This window comes from Epargyreus clarus, unplaced genomic scaffold (genome assembly GCF_041222505.1).
Source record: "Epargyreus clarus isolate Ecla_fem2 unplaced genomic scaffold, WU_Ecla_fem_2.2 ptg000035l, whole genome shotgun sequence".
Taxonomy (NCBI): domain Eukaryota; kingdom Metazoa; phylum Arthropoda; class Insecta; order Lepidoptera; family Hesperiidae; genus Epargyreus; species Epargyreus clarus.
This window is the reverse complement of record NW_027332240.1, coordinates 6612761-6629499: the sequence shown is the minus strand read 5'-3', so window position 1 is coordinate 6629499 and position 16739 is coordinate 6612761. Positions and strand designations below refer to the sequence as shown.

The following is a 16739-nucleotide window of genomic DNA, read 5'->3' as shown; positions in this document are numbered from 1 at the left end:
TACAAGATGACATCTCCGCTACGTCCAAAAACTGCGTAACCATTATTATTAAAAAAAAAGTAATATACATAGTGTAACAACAATAATATTGTAATACACATTTATCATTAAATTATTCAAATTAATAGTTTAATTATAATCTTATTTAAAAATGTAGTTTAAATTTTACACAAAGTGTGTAAATGCTCTAAACCCTTATTTTCTAGTATAAGCCTATATATAATATTTTGTTATATTATGTTCTATTATCATCATTTATGTTATATCTTTCAGTATACGTCTTTGGCGTTAATATTGATAAAAGTAAAGCCCACAAAAAGATGATATTAAATTATGTATCCATGAACTTCTTATTAATTTGTGACATTAATTTATACTGGCTTATTGCAAAAAAATAAAATTGATTTATCTAACGTTGTCATTTTGTACTACAATTTATTTCTGCTGTATTTATCTATTTGTAAACATGTTTTATGTAGCGAAATCATAGAGTTTTACTCGTTACCTTTTATTTAAACCACGTTTAATTCTTATTGAAACATTAATTGATAAAATGTATTATAAACTAAAAAAATATCACTTACTATGACGCGAAGCCCTGACATTTTATTTATAGCAGAGTATATAAAGAATGTTCTTTATTTCGCTACAGTGAGACCAGGCAAAGTATTGAAGGATTCTACTGAAGCTCACTATTTTACGATAGATGACGAGTTAATTTATGAGAACTACTATTCAGATTTCGGACCATTGAACTTGGGTTGTGTTTATAAGTACTGTACGATTTTGGACGAGAAATTAAAGGTGTATTTGAAAAGACAGATTGTAATAGTTCATTATACCACCATAGACCCGAAGAAGAAAGCGAACGCAGCTTTTCTTCTAGGATGTTACGGTATCATATATTTGAGTTTGCCGCCAAAAGACGCAATCAAACCACTCCTAATTCAAGGACAGAATTATCGGTAAGTGAACCAGTAAAATATTAAATAACTTCATCTCAACAGTTATGGTTTAAATTTTCATATTATTTAACCATAGTATTCAGTACATTTTAATTATTTTCAATAAATAAGGCACTTGAATATTTTTTCTGCTTCTTTTTCGTAATTATTTTCAGTATAAAGTTATTTATTAATTTTTATTAATATGTAGAAATTAAAATGTTATTATTATGTTGTCTAAGACCTTTTCAAGACGCGACGCAGGGTGATTCTTCATATACGATTACTTTGCTTGATTGCATGCAAGCTATAGCAAAAGCTAGAGATATAGGGTTCTTCAATTTCCAAGACTTTAACTATGATGAATACGAAAAGCTTGATAAAATTCAAGGTGGTGATCTTAATTGGATAGTCCCAGGTAAGTAATGTTGAAAATTCAGTCTAGAATAAATTTATACTTATTTTTATATACAAAAATGTTTGTTCAGTTTTGTGACGTCAAAGCTCGAAAAGTAATCGATGCATTGATTTAATTTTTTACATAAATTTGCATTTCTTTTGAAGAGCGTTTTATATACTTTTGCCGTGAAGTTTAGTTAGAGGTGTGGTATGTATAAAGCTATAATTTTCAGGTAAATTCCTTGCGTTCATCGGACCTGTAGACTACAGTGTCAACTTGTATCATCCACCAGAAATGTATATTAAGTACTTTAAGGATAACGGTGTCCAAATTGTCATAAGACTAAACAAGAGGCTTTATGATAGTTCAGTGTAAGTGTAATTACTATAGTAAACCAAGTATTTACCAATAAAAAATGCGGAGTTTCTCTAATCAATTGTTTATTAAATGTTCAACATGTTTAAGATATAATGTTATTTTCAAATGAGAGAAATTTAAATTATGTTATTTGTATTAGTTTTAGTAATGCTGATATCACACATTATGACTTATTCTTTCCGGATGGATCCTGTCCACCAAGGCACATTCTAATAAAGTTTCTCCAAATCAGCGAGGAATCAGAGGGAGCAATTGCTGTCCATTGCAAGGTTATGAGTTTATCGTAGAAATGCTATCGTAATTGTAAATAATATCGTAGATTTCTAGGTTACGACTAATAAAGTTTAAAATAAATTCATGTATGTAATTATGTGTGAATATAATTATAGCATTTATTAAATTAAGTATTTGCTCAGTGTACTTGAATATATATTTTTACTTACAAATTGCAAAAAGTACGTGCAAACTACTTATTAAGTGATCACAGTCGCTTATGACATCTGCAATCAATCCCAAATAGAAAAACAAGTCCTACTCGAGGTTGGAACAAATGTGTTCTTACGCCTAAAGACGTAATTTAGACGTCTTGTATGTCTCTGCCTTATCATACTGTCCAAATCAGGACACAGTAGCTTAATGAGTCACACAGGCACTATCTGAGTCGAATCAAAAAGGTTCTACCACCTTGAAAATATATTTTTAGTAGGCATTACCATGCCTACTAAAATATTACTACTGTGTGGGATAGAAAAAAAAAGCAATATAATTTAGCTTGAAGTTCAAAATGGCTCCTCTGTCATTTGTTATTCATGGAGAAATTGTTCAGGCAGGTTTAGGTCGCACCGGTTCATTGATTGGTTGTTACCTAATAAAACATTATCGCATGACCGCTCGGGAGGCAATTGGTTGGATGAGAATTTGTCGACCAGGCTCCGTTATAGGACAACAACAGGTATGTTTATGTTTTGTGTCCCTGTAGTTCCGGGACCAGAATAGGTCTACGGTATCCCCTGCCTGTCGTAAGAGGCGACTAAAAGGGGCCTCCGGGGTTGCGGGCGGTAAGAGTGGGAGCTCGAACCGCCCGGACAGCGATCCCGGGAAGGACGGCGGTATGTGTGGTCGCATACCGTCGTGCACATCAGACGGTGTGGCGAGCGCCAAGATCACCTGGGCGGAGCACGACGGGGCAACGAGCTAACAGGACTCCGGTTGCGTTCCTCTGGAGATCCCGGAGTCTTCTTCGTAGCGTTGAGGACGGCCATCGGAGGGTATTAGTGCGGTAAGGATTCCACATAACCACGTGCCGCTCCCACTGCATAGGGTACCTTTTGATGGTTTCCCCCCTCGTAAACAAAAAAGGTATAATTATGTTTGTGATTTTTTTTTAATTTTACGTGATATAAGGAATATAAAACATTTAACATTACATTTATTTGACATTTAATTTATGATTGAATCGTAATAATACTGATACTTCAGAATTTCAAGTGTAGTCATAAAAATATAGCTTGTTTTGCACATAAATATAGCAGCACATTAATTGTTTACTAATACTTGTTTAGCATTATTGTGTGTTGACAGGGATGGTTAGAGCACTTAGAAGCGTGGCTGCTAAAGCAGGGAAATATGTATAGGTAAATATGTAAAGAAATTGCCTGTAGAATATTTTAGTGCGTAGTCTTAACAGCTTCTATATTAAGTTTAACATATTGGCTAATAATATTAAAGTTCGTTTCAGGAAACGAAAATATCATGATATAGATAGATTGCCAAAACATCAGTTCGGAGTGTATTCGATTTCTGAAAAAACTATCAGGCAAGCACCGATTACCTTCAGTAAGTCATCGTCGCCACCACCTCCAATACACAGGCAAACTAGGTCCGATATCTCGCCTACACTCAGGCCAAACGCCTCGAAAACAAGAGAAGGTTTGTCTAAAATTTCTTAAAACTCTAATTAGTTTGCCTTTATTTTTGTATTCACGTTCAAATATAATTAAGCGTAACGCACCGCCAATATTGTGTTCGGAAGTTTAAAAGAGTTCTTTTTTTATTGTATAGAAATGTCGAAAGTAGAAGACGATGAAGTATTTTTAACGTCGTGCGACTTAACAATACAATCTCAAGTGCCTTTAACTCAAATGAAAGGCTGCGTGTTAAAAACGACACCAGTAGAAGAGCAGAATGAGGAACCTCCTAACGAAAGGAGGATATTTTTATGGAAAAAGTACCTCTGCTGTGAACCGTGCACTAAAACTGTTAAAGACAGCGTGTGGTCCTTGGCGGTGCGTTGCGCTAAAGTTGCGCCTAACACATGCTTTGCAAATAAATGTTGTTTATTTCTTGACACGGTTAGTAGACATGCTGTTTCGCAATTTTATTTTTATTATTTAGTAGATTTAGATTAGAAGAATATGATTTAATGATAACACAGTGTGATGTCCACCAATTCTTGCTTACTTTGCCACCGCAAAAGACTATAGCCTAGGCTCCTCTTACAACACTCAACAAAATCTCTGTTGTAGCTCATAAACCGCAGGCCAAGAAGGAACAATTTGAGTGGCGCGTGACTTCGCCCCAAATAAATTACAGACAAAAAATTCAAGAACAAGGGTATGTTTTATTGCCTCACATTTCGTATGTAAAAGAATAAATGAACGTAGATTCTTAGTCTTATTATTAGTGACTTCTTATGCTTTTTAATGTATTTTGACACATCTTTGTTACCCAATTGTCCAGTGTATAACAGTTATTTGATTCGTGTTTGGGCACACATGTAAACCATAATTTAACTTTTTGGGATCAGTTTTCGATCGTGTGCTTGCCTATGATCTATGATTCATGTTATTTATCGTGAATATAAGGGAAGCTAAGTGTTTAGATCATTTTTATAAATACATTAAACGTGTCCAACCGTGGCAGAGAACGTTATATTTTTGTATACAATATTTTGTCATGTTTCCGCGGCTTTGTTACGATAAATATAAATTCGGCAATAAAAATAATATCGTAGAGATAAAACGTATCCTCGTTTTGTCTCTACGAAACGCGTCTGATTCGTTGTATGCCTGTAGATGTAAATTTAGATAATAATAAAAGTGTAGTACACCTTTTACAGAAATTTAAACGGATCGAGTAGTATAGTCTCCCGACGTAGTGGTGCAGGTGAACCACGAGCGGCACGGTCACCCGTACGAGGACATTCGGCTAGATCTCAGCAACAAAGAGAAAATCTTAAACCTAAGGTTATCCTACTACTACTTACATAAAGTTGTATAGTTTTCCGCAAAAAAACGTTGAGTTTATTAGCCTCATAATGATTTTGTCACTGTTATTCTAGGAACCCAGTAATGATAATCTCAGGTATCATTACCCTATACCGACTTTTGTGACTACCCACGGACCAGTTATAAAAACTGTCAATGATGCTAAGGTAAGAAGTATATTGTAAATTGAGGAGGATTATAGTCGACTAATATTTAGTATAATTTTTCATTATGACACAAAAAAATCTTTTAAGTTTTATTGAGAACAATATGTAATTTCAGTATTTATTCCGTTGACATTTTATGTATTAATACTAATCGTTATAACAAATTTGCGGATTACATAATTCTTCTCCTGTTATTTTAATATCTAAACCTTATTGTAGAACTTTTTAATGAAGAGCAGCATGTATAATGAGGAACGAAGGAGGCATTTAAATTCATCAGTGACGGTAACACCACAGTATACATCCAGAATTACGAACTTTAGGACTGAAAAAACCGCGCCAGATGACATATCGCGATTCACGCCATCGTATTACAGCACAGGTTCAAATAATTAACTTTATTCTTATTATAAATTACTTTAACTAGACTAGTAAGTTATTTAATCTGGTAGAGTCTGCACCAAGCTAGTCCGCCCGAATATAGAAACCAGTTGTGTCGCAACGCAATAGCAAATTGTAGATATTAGCGGGACCAAGACAGCGCGGGATCCCCCGGCACCTTCCGCTGCCCGCTTTGGCCTCGTGTACATAGCTGCGTTAGTGTGCCCCATAGAGTATTATTATATGCATGTTACAGAGAGGAAACTCTACGGATTTTTTGTCTCCCCTAAAGCGCCCCTAGTGGCCTGCCCCAGAACTACTCATGGGTTTTACATACATATCTATAGATACCTGTTACATATTAATTATTCATTATATGTATTAAAATTAGGTAATTTTTTTTTTTTTATAATATAGGAGTAGCAGACGAGCATGCAGTCCACCTGATGGTAAGTGGCTACTGCCGCCAATGGACATCTGTAATCAACCCCAGATAGGATTAGATATTCCTACTTGAGGTCGGCCACAGATGCGCCGCTACCCCTGAGGACTAAGCTGGAACGCCTCGGAAAAGTCTGTCTCCCTTACCACACCCTTCAAACCGGAACACAGCAGCGCCTAACACTGCTGTTATTAGGTAGAAATAGGTGTGGCGGTGGTGCCCCCGGAGTCGAACCACAAAGGGTTCTACCACCTTCAAAAATCAAATTAAAGTTGTATCTCCAAAACACGAACTATAAATGACTGTGTTCCAAAGATTCACATTTGCATTATACTTTTTCCTTCTCAATTTTGATACAAGAACAAAACTACATTTACATACTTTATAAAATTTCAGAAAGATACAAAAATTTGTGACGATGTGAATCTTCGAATCACGCTCCTTTACAGTTGATGTTAAAGATACAACTTACGTGGGAGGCATCAAATATGTACAGTTGTCGCAACGGTGTCTCTCTGAAGTGCAAAAACAACTATTTAAATTAGAAACGACTAACGAAGTTGCGGACATTTGACAACAGACACATCATTTTCACGGTTAACTGTCACTCCGTCGCCATTTTAATTTGAAGCTTCCGGGGCGAGTCGTTACGTGGCGCTAGTATCTACACAAAAAGTCATTTTGTATAGAAGTGTGCCCCCCTGGTGTGCCCTTAGGGTTCGTATACAAAACTGCGATGCGACGTCGCATCGCAAAAATCTGCGAGCTCCCTCGACGCATCGCAAGAACTTGCGAATTGATTCGCATCGCACAGTGGTTGTTGTTGTTGGTCACCCTGAGAGACGCTACGCCGCACGATATCGCATCGCAGTAATTCGCATCGCATCGCATCGCAGTTTTGTGTTCGAGCCCTTACTGTTGCTACGGAGTATATGCTTGTAGTTGTGTTCGACCGCATTGACTTCTGACTGACACCTGGACTCATTAACTTCAGAGCGGACATTAAGTTTGGCACAGACTATTCAATGAAGACTATGAATTGTTCTTAATAATGTAATTTTCAAAATTATTAAAAACATGTTTAAAAGGTGTATAGAACTTAATTACTTAAATTTTAGAATTATATATATAAATATCTGCACTTAATTTTCGTTTATTATGAGTTATTATTCATTTAACTAACAATTCAAGCCTTCTCTAGTTCGTTTTTTAAAATATATTACTTGTATTATTTTCATCTAAATAATATTATGAATACGTAAGTATATCAATTGAAGGTCCAACGCAACCGAACCAACGACGTCGCCTTGGTCGAAGCCCCAGTCCACCACCATCGAAGGTCGTGACAGAACAATCACGTGCAACAAACACTCCAGTCGGAAAGCCAGTCGCAAAGCCAGTCGGAAAGCCAGTCGGGAAATATCAGGCGAAGGATTCTAATACAGCTCTTAAAGAGGCACTGTCATGTTTGAAAAGTAAGTTTCATTTGTAATTGAATATTGTTGCATAACGTCGTCTAGAAAATTTAATCGTTTGTCTCTCAGAGTAAAGGTTTGTCTATGTTATCCGGGTTTTTTTTATTGTGAAGAAATGTATGGAAGAAACTTATTTTATGACGTAAGTAAATTATTTGCCGAAATATCTATTTCCTACATTTACCAACTTATGTAGTAACCTAGACCCTATTTTTTTTATTTTAATTCAAGTTTAATGCATGAGGTTATCTTCTGTGTCCGTGAAACTAGCACAGCATTTGCCAGCAGAGCACTAAAAAATGAGAGTTCTATTCGCATGCACATGAGTTCTATAGTTCCTGATAGTTTTCAGGAATCATCAGTTTTATGTACACTAAGAACATAGCTACAATTTAAAAATATAACCAATTCCAGAACTCACACTAAAGTGCCAGCAGAGCATACTAGAATAGCCAAAATCGGATGGATTATCGCCAAATATTTTTTTTTTCAATCATGTCCACGTAACCAGATGGCGGGAACTCATCGGTTTTATGTAGACTAGTAACATAGCTACAATTTAAAAATATTACCAATCCCAGAACTCACACTAAAGTGCCAGCAGAGCATACTAGAATAGCCATAATCGGATGGATTTCCGACAAATATTTTATTTAAATTATTTCCACGTAACTAGATGACGGGAACTCATCGGTTTTGTATACACTAGTAACATAGCTACAATTTTAAAATATAACATATCACAGAACTCACACTAAAGTGCCGGCGGAGCATACTAGAATAGCAAAAATCGGATGGATTTTCAACAAATAATTGTAGCCAGTAGCCAACAATAATTGTATCTGGTTACGTGGACATGATTGAAAAAAAAAATATATTTGTCGAAAATCCATCTGATTTTTGTTATTCTAGTATGCTCTGCTGGCACTTTAGTGTGAGTTCTGGGATTTGTTATATTTTTAAACTGTAGCTATGTTTTTAGTCTACATAAAGCCGATGAGTTCCCGTCATCTGGTTACGTGTAAATAATTTAAATAAAATATTTGTCGAAAATCCATCCGATTTTTGTTATTCTAGAATGCTCTGCTGGCACTTTAGTGTGAGTTCTGGGATTAGTTATATTTTTAAATTGTAGCTATGTTAATTGTCTACATAAAACCGATGAGATCCCGCCATCTGGTTACGTAGACATAATTGAAAAAAAAATATTTGTCGAAAATCCATCCGATTTTTGTTATTCTAGTATGCTCTGCTGGCACATTAGTGTGAGTTCTGGGATTAGTTATATTCTTTAATTGTAGATATGTTACTAGTCTATATTAAACCGATGAGTTCCCGCCATCTGGTTACGTGGACAGGATTGAAAAAAAATATTTGGCGATAATCCATACGATTTTGGCTACTCTAGTAAGCTCTGCTGGCACTTTAGTGTGAGTTCTGGGATTAGTTATATTTTTAAATTTTAGCTATGTTACTAGTTTATATAAAACCGATGAGTTCCCGCCATCTGGTTACGTGGACATGATTGTAAAAATATATTTGTCGAAAATCCATCCGATTTTTCCTATTCTAGTATGCTCTGCTGGCACTTTAGTGTGAGTTCTGGGATTGGTTATATTTTTCAATTGTAGCTATGTTTTCAGTCTACATAAAGCCGATGAGTTTCCGTCATCTGGTTACGTGTAAATAATTTAAATAAAATATTTGTCGAAAATCCATCCGATTTTTTATATTCTAGCATGCTCTGCTGGCACTTTAGTGTGAGTTCTGGGATCAATTATATTTTTAAATTGTAGCTATGTTACTGGTCTATATAAAACCGATGAGTTCCCGCCATCTGGTTACGTGGACATGATTGAAAAAAAATATTTGTCCAAAATCCATCCGATTTTTGTTATTCTAGCATGCTCTGCTGGCACTTTAGTGTGAGTTCTGGAATTGGTTGTATTTTTAAATTGTAGCTATGTTTCTAGTCTACATAAAACCGATGAGTTCCCGTCATCTGGTTTCGTGTAAATAATTTAAATAAAATATTTGTCGAAATTCCATCCGATTTTTGCTATTCTAGTATGCTCTGCTGGCACTTTAGTGTGAGTTCTGGGATTGGTTGTATTTTTAAATTGTAGCTATGTTACTAGTCTACATAAAACCGATGAGTTCCCGCCATCTGGTTACGTGGACATGATTGAAAAAAATATTTGTCGAAAATCCATCCGATTTTTGTTATTCTAGCATGCTCTGCTGGCACTTTAGTGAGTTCTGGGATTGGTTATATTTTTAAATTCTAGATATGTTACTAGTTTATATAAAACCGATGAGTTCCCACCATCTGGTTACGTGGACATGATTGTAAAAATATATTTGTCGAAAATCCATCCGATTTTTGCTATTCTAGTATGCTCTGCTGGCACTTTAGTGTGAGTTCTGGGACTGGTTATATTTTTAAATTGTAGCCATATTATTAGCCTATGTAAAACCGCTGAGTTCCTTCCCCCTGGGTACGTGAAAATAATATTAAAAAAAGTTTTGTCGAAAATCTTTCCGATTTGTACTATTCTAGTATGCTGTGCTGGCACTTTAGTGTGAGTTCCAGGGTCAGTTATTGTACAAATGTATCATTTTATTACTAGGCTTTGCAAAATCGACGAGTTTCCACTCTTAAATAACCTTTTTGCAGATTTTTTTTGGTTAAATTTTTGTCAATTTATTTTATCAATAAATTATTTTTTAAGTTTATTTCGCGAGAACTATCACTGAAAACTATTAGGAACTCCAGGTATTAGCTAATTACACGAATCAATAGCTTTTTTTTCAATTTTGTAGAAAATGCTCTGCTGTGTGAAGTTAGCAGAGCATTATTTCATTCTGCTTTATCTCCGTGAAATCGCCAGAACTATTCCTGAAAACTATCAGGAACTATAGAACTCATGTGCATGCGAATAGAACTCTCATTTTTTAGTGCTTTGCTGGCAAATGCTGTGCTAAGTTCACCAACATTTATCTTCTTAGGCCCGTGCGAGACAAAGCACAAACATTCGAAAACATATATGAACACAGTAAAACACAGGTATGTGAGTATGTCTTCAAAGCTTGCTTCAAATATTTGTACTTTGCAATTTGGTGTTGGTTTTTCGAGCGTACATCAAATTGATCAAGTTAAGTATGTGCAGAGCCTGCTACATATGCGCAAAGTCCAGTTGCTGGGAGATCAAATGGTTGCTGGGAAACAAATATGTGTTCAAATCTGTGAGTAAAGTCTTTGATCAAATAATGTCTGGCACAGGCCTCAGAGTCTATTTTTTACGGTTTTATACCAAAAAATATGATATTTATCATTATTTTACTTTGTACTCGAATACTTTAAAATCGCGGAATAAAATACAAAAATATTAATGAATACTCGAATAATGTAGTGCGTACTGGCAATATTGTTTAGAATTTTGATTTGAACTTAAGATGTCAGTGTCAAAGTCAGATCGTTTCACATGTCAAGATGACAAATTTTGAAATTTCATAACCTTATGATATTTTGATTTGGTGTTATTTACGCCGAAATAATGAACTTTAGTACGCAAAGCGGAGTGATATAAATATTTCAAATAACACTAACGCCACCTGAGATGGGTGCTTTAGTTTCGACGGCCCTACGGCCGCTCAAATCTTTCAATATTGAGAATCGGGCTCATCGCGTGATTTCTAAGGAGAAACCGACACCGGCGCCGCAATACGCGGCCAGTCTCGAAGATCTGAAGAGAACGCTCGAAGCCGACCCCGATTTGGATAAAAAACTGGACAGCAAAGACCCTGCTTTAGACGAGAGGTTGAAAGATGTTTATGTAACATCGTTTGGGCGGCCCGAGGATGATATGACCCGCGAGCGCAAGCAGAGCGCTGACCGCCCGCTGCCTCAAGACAGGAAGCTAGTGGACGACTACGATTACGGCTTCAAGGAACCCGATCGCATTCCGTACGGACGCACGACACTACGACAAGCAATCGAGTTCATGACCCTACACCAATGCAACCCGAGCGAAGTAACCGCCGAGAAAATAGCTATCGAATACAAACTAAAAGAAGAAGATGTTGTCAATATTCTAAAGTATTTTAAAACATATGAAGTTTATGTGCCGGAGACGAAGAATTCTGCTGCGGTTTTCGCCGGCCCCGCCATGCTACGGAAGCAGTTAGAAGAGAGTAAACTCAAGGAAATAGAGGATAAGAAACATAGTGTAGATTCTAATGTAGATAGAAATGAAAGTAATATGAAAGGTGCAGCTTAGATACAATGCCATATCTTATGGACTTAGTTACCTCACTTAAATAGAAAGCTATTATATTGCTAATAAAATTATTAGGCTTTATCTTATCCTGCCCACTTTCAACTTATAAAGTAATAGAATTACACGCAGGCGATTGCTCTGTTAGAGTCTGTAGGCTTATTGAACTAAATGACACAAATTTTCTCTTTGAAGTTAAAGTAATATTAATAAACATTTATTGCCTTTAAAATACAAAAGAATACACATTACAAGCTTACTTAAAATTAATAATAATTGTGATCCTGTTCAGCGCTGATTTTCAGTCACCCCCTTCTCCCTATGGTGTTATGCGGGAGAAAAGGTCCTGGGTACTGGTCCTGGTCCTGGTCCTGGTAAAGTAAACATTGTAAAGGATGTTATTAATTATGGATTCACACACCTTAATGTTTCTTTTAAACCTCCAATTTATGTATTACAGTCTCTTATTACTAGTTTAGTCTTAATTGCTTGTCTTGCACTTATTGTAATGCCAAATAGAATTTATAGATGACACCGTCTGTTCTACACAACAATATATGGCCGGGCGGTTTGAGTTCCTACTCTTGCCGCCCGCAACCTCAGAAGTCCCTTTTAGTCGCCTCTTACGACAGGCAGGGGGCAACCGTAGCCCTATTCTGATCACGGAACTACAGGGACAAGAACCTATGTGACCTAAAACAACATTAGAGCTCCTTTTTTATAACCCTGATATATGTACAGAGATTTTTGGCCTACACACCGACACACATTTTAAAAATAATAAATATTTACATACATGTTTTGAAAATATTCTCACCTTTTATTCTAATGAGATGCATTACATAATTTTATACCAAATTAATTGCTTCATTCATTGAGTAGTTGAGGCTTGATGTTATTATTACTATCATTGTCAACTCATTACAATCCCATACCACAAAATATCAAAGATTTTGAAAATATTGTTACTATAAGGTGCAAGGTAAACTTTAATTTAAAATTTTAATGTATTTTGAGGCTTATAAAGAAATAGCTATATGCCTTACATACTCATATTGTTGTTAGGCATGAATTGCAATAAAAAATATAATGTTATTCATATAGTTCTGTGATAGGTAGAATTTATCAAGTTGCTTGAAGTTCAGTTTAAGTTCTCGAGTTATGTTTAAACTTTAATGTTAAAATGTTTAAACATATTGAAGAAGCTAGTTTTATTCTGAATGCATAATAATATATCACTTTATGATAGTGTTTTAGTTGTAGAATAGAGAAATGAATAAATAAATTATGTTTTGTTTATTTATTATCGTTTTATTTAAATTTGTTATAATATTTTTAAAATGGTCAAGATTTGTTTATTTATTTATTTATTTTATTGATCTAATTAGAACGGCCGAGGCCACTTACACTAACTAGACAGATCTAACATACAGACAACTCACAGAACTCCAAGCATACAGACATGATCAGCTTCCAGTCATCAGCAAGCACATCACAGTTCGGATAATGATCCATGAGCGCGTTTAATGTCGCAAGTGTGCGCGGAACAGGTGATTTAGCGCGCGACACAGTGCGGGAAGGCGGAACCACAAATAACTTGTGCTTTCGGCTTAATTGTTATTATATTGGTTATATTTTGCATTGAAGTATCCAAAAACCAAATGGATGGAATTTGCTACAGCCCTGCATATTTACAGGTGGCTACTGTTATAGTCCACCCCAAACTGCTAGTCCGCTCTGAAGTTGTTCCGAGCAGGTGTAGTCATACAATTTGCTATGGCGACATGATTCATTTCTATATTCAGAGCGGTCTAGCAGGTTTACGCGGACTATAACCCTGATAAATACACCAGGGCCTTTCTATACTTAACGAACTCTACAATTTAATGTAATTCAGGGCTGTTTAGATCATATAATCACTTCTTGTTTACGCCCCCTATAATAAACCATAAAAAGGCAAGGTAAAGAAGTCTTTAAAAACTGACGTAAAAGGTCGTGTTACAAGAAGTGATAAACGAATGCGGTTTCAGAAATAAGTCTAAGTAAAAGGATGACTTGAAAAGGATGGACTTGAACACATTTTATATTTCGGGGAAGCTTGACTTTCTCCGCCTTCCTCCTGGATCCGCTACTACACTAATGATAGTATTTATCATTAATGTAGTAGCGAATCTAACACAGCTAATAAAACAAATCACTCATAGAATCCTGTAAGTTGTTTCCTATCTAGTGTCGAGTCCCCGAGACGGTTCTATCGGCGCGGCGTCGCTCGGTGCGCGGCGGGAAGCGCCGGCGCCGCAGAGAGCTCCCTCTATACGGTCCGATGAGCGACCGCTGGCCACGCAAGGGGATATGCTAAACAGCATCAAGGTTATTAGATGCTTATAGATTGGTTTCGAAGTATTTTGGGGTAGATAAAGTACGCTTCCATCAAGTGTAACTTGGACAAGAAACATGCAGTGATAGTCCAGTTGAAACACTCCTTAATCGGGGGATTCGAAGTTTGAGTATCAAGCATCCACTTCTGATTTTTCAAAGATAGATTTTTATAGAAATTAACTAACAATTGCCCTAGTAGTGAAAGGAAATATTGTATGTAAAGGAAATATTGTAAATATTGTATGTAAGTGAACACCTACTTGCCTACATGTCTGAGAGTTCATTAAAAATGTTCTCACAAGTATCAATGGGAAAAAACCTGAGTCCAAAAATTGCGATAAATAACTATTTATCGTAAGCACACGTAAGCACCTCGTAAGGTAAAATTTTATCCTTACGATAAATAGTTTCCAATACGCACTTAACTTTAAACAACTAAGAAGTCGAATTTCTAACCATGAGGCTTATCACTGCTTCTATACCTAAGATCTTATTATGTGGGAAAACATTGGATTTGAATGTAAAGGCATCAAGCAGGATACATCAATATACACTGGGCTATCTAAACTAAACCCATATTAATTTGATCAGTTCCAGAGACGACTTCGCGATACGTTGCAAGGGGAGAAGTTCACTACATTGTATCATGATAATAAAAACAGGTAAAATACTCATTTTTTTATTACTTACGTATTTTTATTCATAACGACCTCCCATATGTGTCACATAGCATACCTCTACACATAGCATAGGATTATTATTATTATTATTTATAATATAGGGGTAGCAGACGAGCATGCAGTCCACCTGATGGTAAGTGGCTACTGCCGGCCATGGACATCTGTAATCAACCCCAGATAGGATTAGACATTCCTACCTAAGGTCAGCCACAGATGCGCCGCTACCCCTGAGGACTAAGCTGGAACGCCTCGAAAAAGTCTGTTTCCCTTACCACACCCTTCAAAACGGAACACAGCAGCGCCTTACACTGCTGTTATTAGGTAGAAATAGGGGTGGCGGTGGTGCCGCCGGAGTCGAACCACAAAGGATTTTACCACCTTCAATTATTATTGTGTCGTGGGCACCACGGCCACAAACAAAACCTGAAGTCATCTATTAAAAATCTGTCTGGCTTACGATCAATCCCGGAACCCATAGCGTGTAGCATCATCATTTTTAACCGACTTTAAAAGGAGGTTCTGTGTCGACTGTATCATGTATGTATTTTTACGAAAATATTTATTCGTTTTGTAAGAAGGTACAACGTATCTGTCATAAGATAAAAAGGTCAGAAATTTTCATTTTTGTTTTGGAACAGCCCAAAATAGCTTTATTTTTAAATTGTTTAATTTTCAAACCAGTGTTTTGTCTAGTACAACCAGAGAGAAGTCTAGCGTTCGAACGGTCAACTCGAAGACTAGCTCCGCCACCAAACAACGGGTTATCCCAGATTTTAGGCAAGTCTTTTTTAACGTATTTTCAAATTGGAGTAAAATCATTTATGTGAAAAAAGATTTTAAAATCAAGGATTTATGTAACTTCATTGACACTTTTATTTGATACCTGACATTGGTATCCACCCTGCATAAAATACATATAAATTTTATGGTATATATATGTATAATAGGAGTAGCAGACGAGCATGCAGTCCACCTGATGGTAAGTGGTTTCAGCCGCCCGAACCCCAGATAGGATTGGATATTCCTACCTGAGGTCGGCTACAGATACACCGCTACGCCTGAGGACTAAGCTGGGACGCCTCGGAAAAGTATGTCTCCCTTACTACACCTTTCAAACCACAACACAGCAGCGCTAAACACTGCTGTTATAACAGGAATAGGTGTAGCGGTGGTGCCGCCGGAGTGGTTCGGGTTTTACCACCTTTATCATCATCGACCCATTACTGTCCCACTGCTGGGCACGGGTCTCCTCTCATAATGAGAAGCATTAGGCCATAGTCCATCGCGCTGGCCAAGTGCGTATTGGTAGACTTCACACACATTTGAGATATTTTTTTTATAAATCTCTCATGTATGCAGTTTTCCTCACGATGTTTTCCTTCGCCGTTTAGCAAGTGATAATTAATTTCTAATACGCACATAACTTTGTAAAATCAGAGGTGCGTGCCTGGGATTTGAACCTAGGACCCCTCGATCGAGAGGTCGAGTTTCTTAACCACAAGCCATCACAGCTAGTGATACCACCTTTATATTACCACTTATTTATTCCCCAGTACTCCACGAGAGAAAGCCTCAAACATGAATCAGCCGAAAAGTTTCCTTCGCACCAATCGGCCCTCCTCACCAAAGGGAAGACGCAACATGCAACCATCTTTTTATTAAATTTTATAAACATATTTGTATATATTATTGTCGTATTCAAATTATCTCGTTGAAAATATATGTATTTGGTTGGATAGGTTTAAAATAAAGTTTTTATTTTTTTTATGTAATATATTTATTTACAAATTGTTAGTAACCACTTATTTAATTTATTAACTAATATATACAAATTAATACTAAAATTTATTGTAGTTCAGTTAGGCGTTTCACTTATCGTACACCACGACTACATTCTATCAGAAATACTGACGATTGTTAGAATCGATTTTTTCTATCAAATCCTTACCA

At 36.2% G+C, this 16739-nt stretch overlaps 2 protein-coding genes across 4 annotated transcripts; both read left to right on the top strand.

Moving 5' to 3' along the window:
• Positions 1-389: 389 nt before the first annotated feature.
• Positions 390-16554, top strand: LOC140756579 (uncharacterized). 3 transcript variants are annotated; one of them, XM_073092108.1, is made up of 16 exons: positions 390-965; positions 1187-1362; positions 1577-1715; positions 1862-1991; positions 2549-2674; positions 3304-3356; positions 3461-3651; positions 4248-4335; positions 4841-4967; positions 5063-5155; positions 5375-5537; positions 7256-7453; positions 13961-14100; positions 14701-14771; positions 15471-15566; positions 16343-16554. In XM_073092108.1, the coding sequence occupies exons 1-16, from the start codon at positions 586-588 to the stop codon at positions 16449-16451; spliced, it is 2280 nt and encodes a 759-aa protein (XP_072948209.1). In that variant the 5' UTR covers positions 390-585; the 3' UTR covers positions 16452-16554. The 3 variants fall into 3 exon arrangements, with proteins under 3 accessions (XP_072948209.1, XP_072948208.1, XP_072948207.1); XM_073092107.1 differs by having other exon boundaries at positions 13946-14100; positions 15483-15566; XM_073092106.1 differs by having other exon boundaries at positions 13946-14100.
• Positions 10902-12094, top strand: LOC140756494 (NADH dehydrogenase [ubiquinone] 1 alpha subcomplex assembly factor 4). Its single transcript, XM_073092005.1, has one exon. The coding sequence runs from the start codon at positions 11074-11076 to the stop codon at positions 11731-11733; it is 660 nt and encodes a 219-aa protein (XP_072948106.1). The 5' UTR covers positions 10902-11073; the 3' UTR covers positions 11734-12094.
• Positions 16555-16739: the final 185 nt, after the last annotated feature.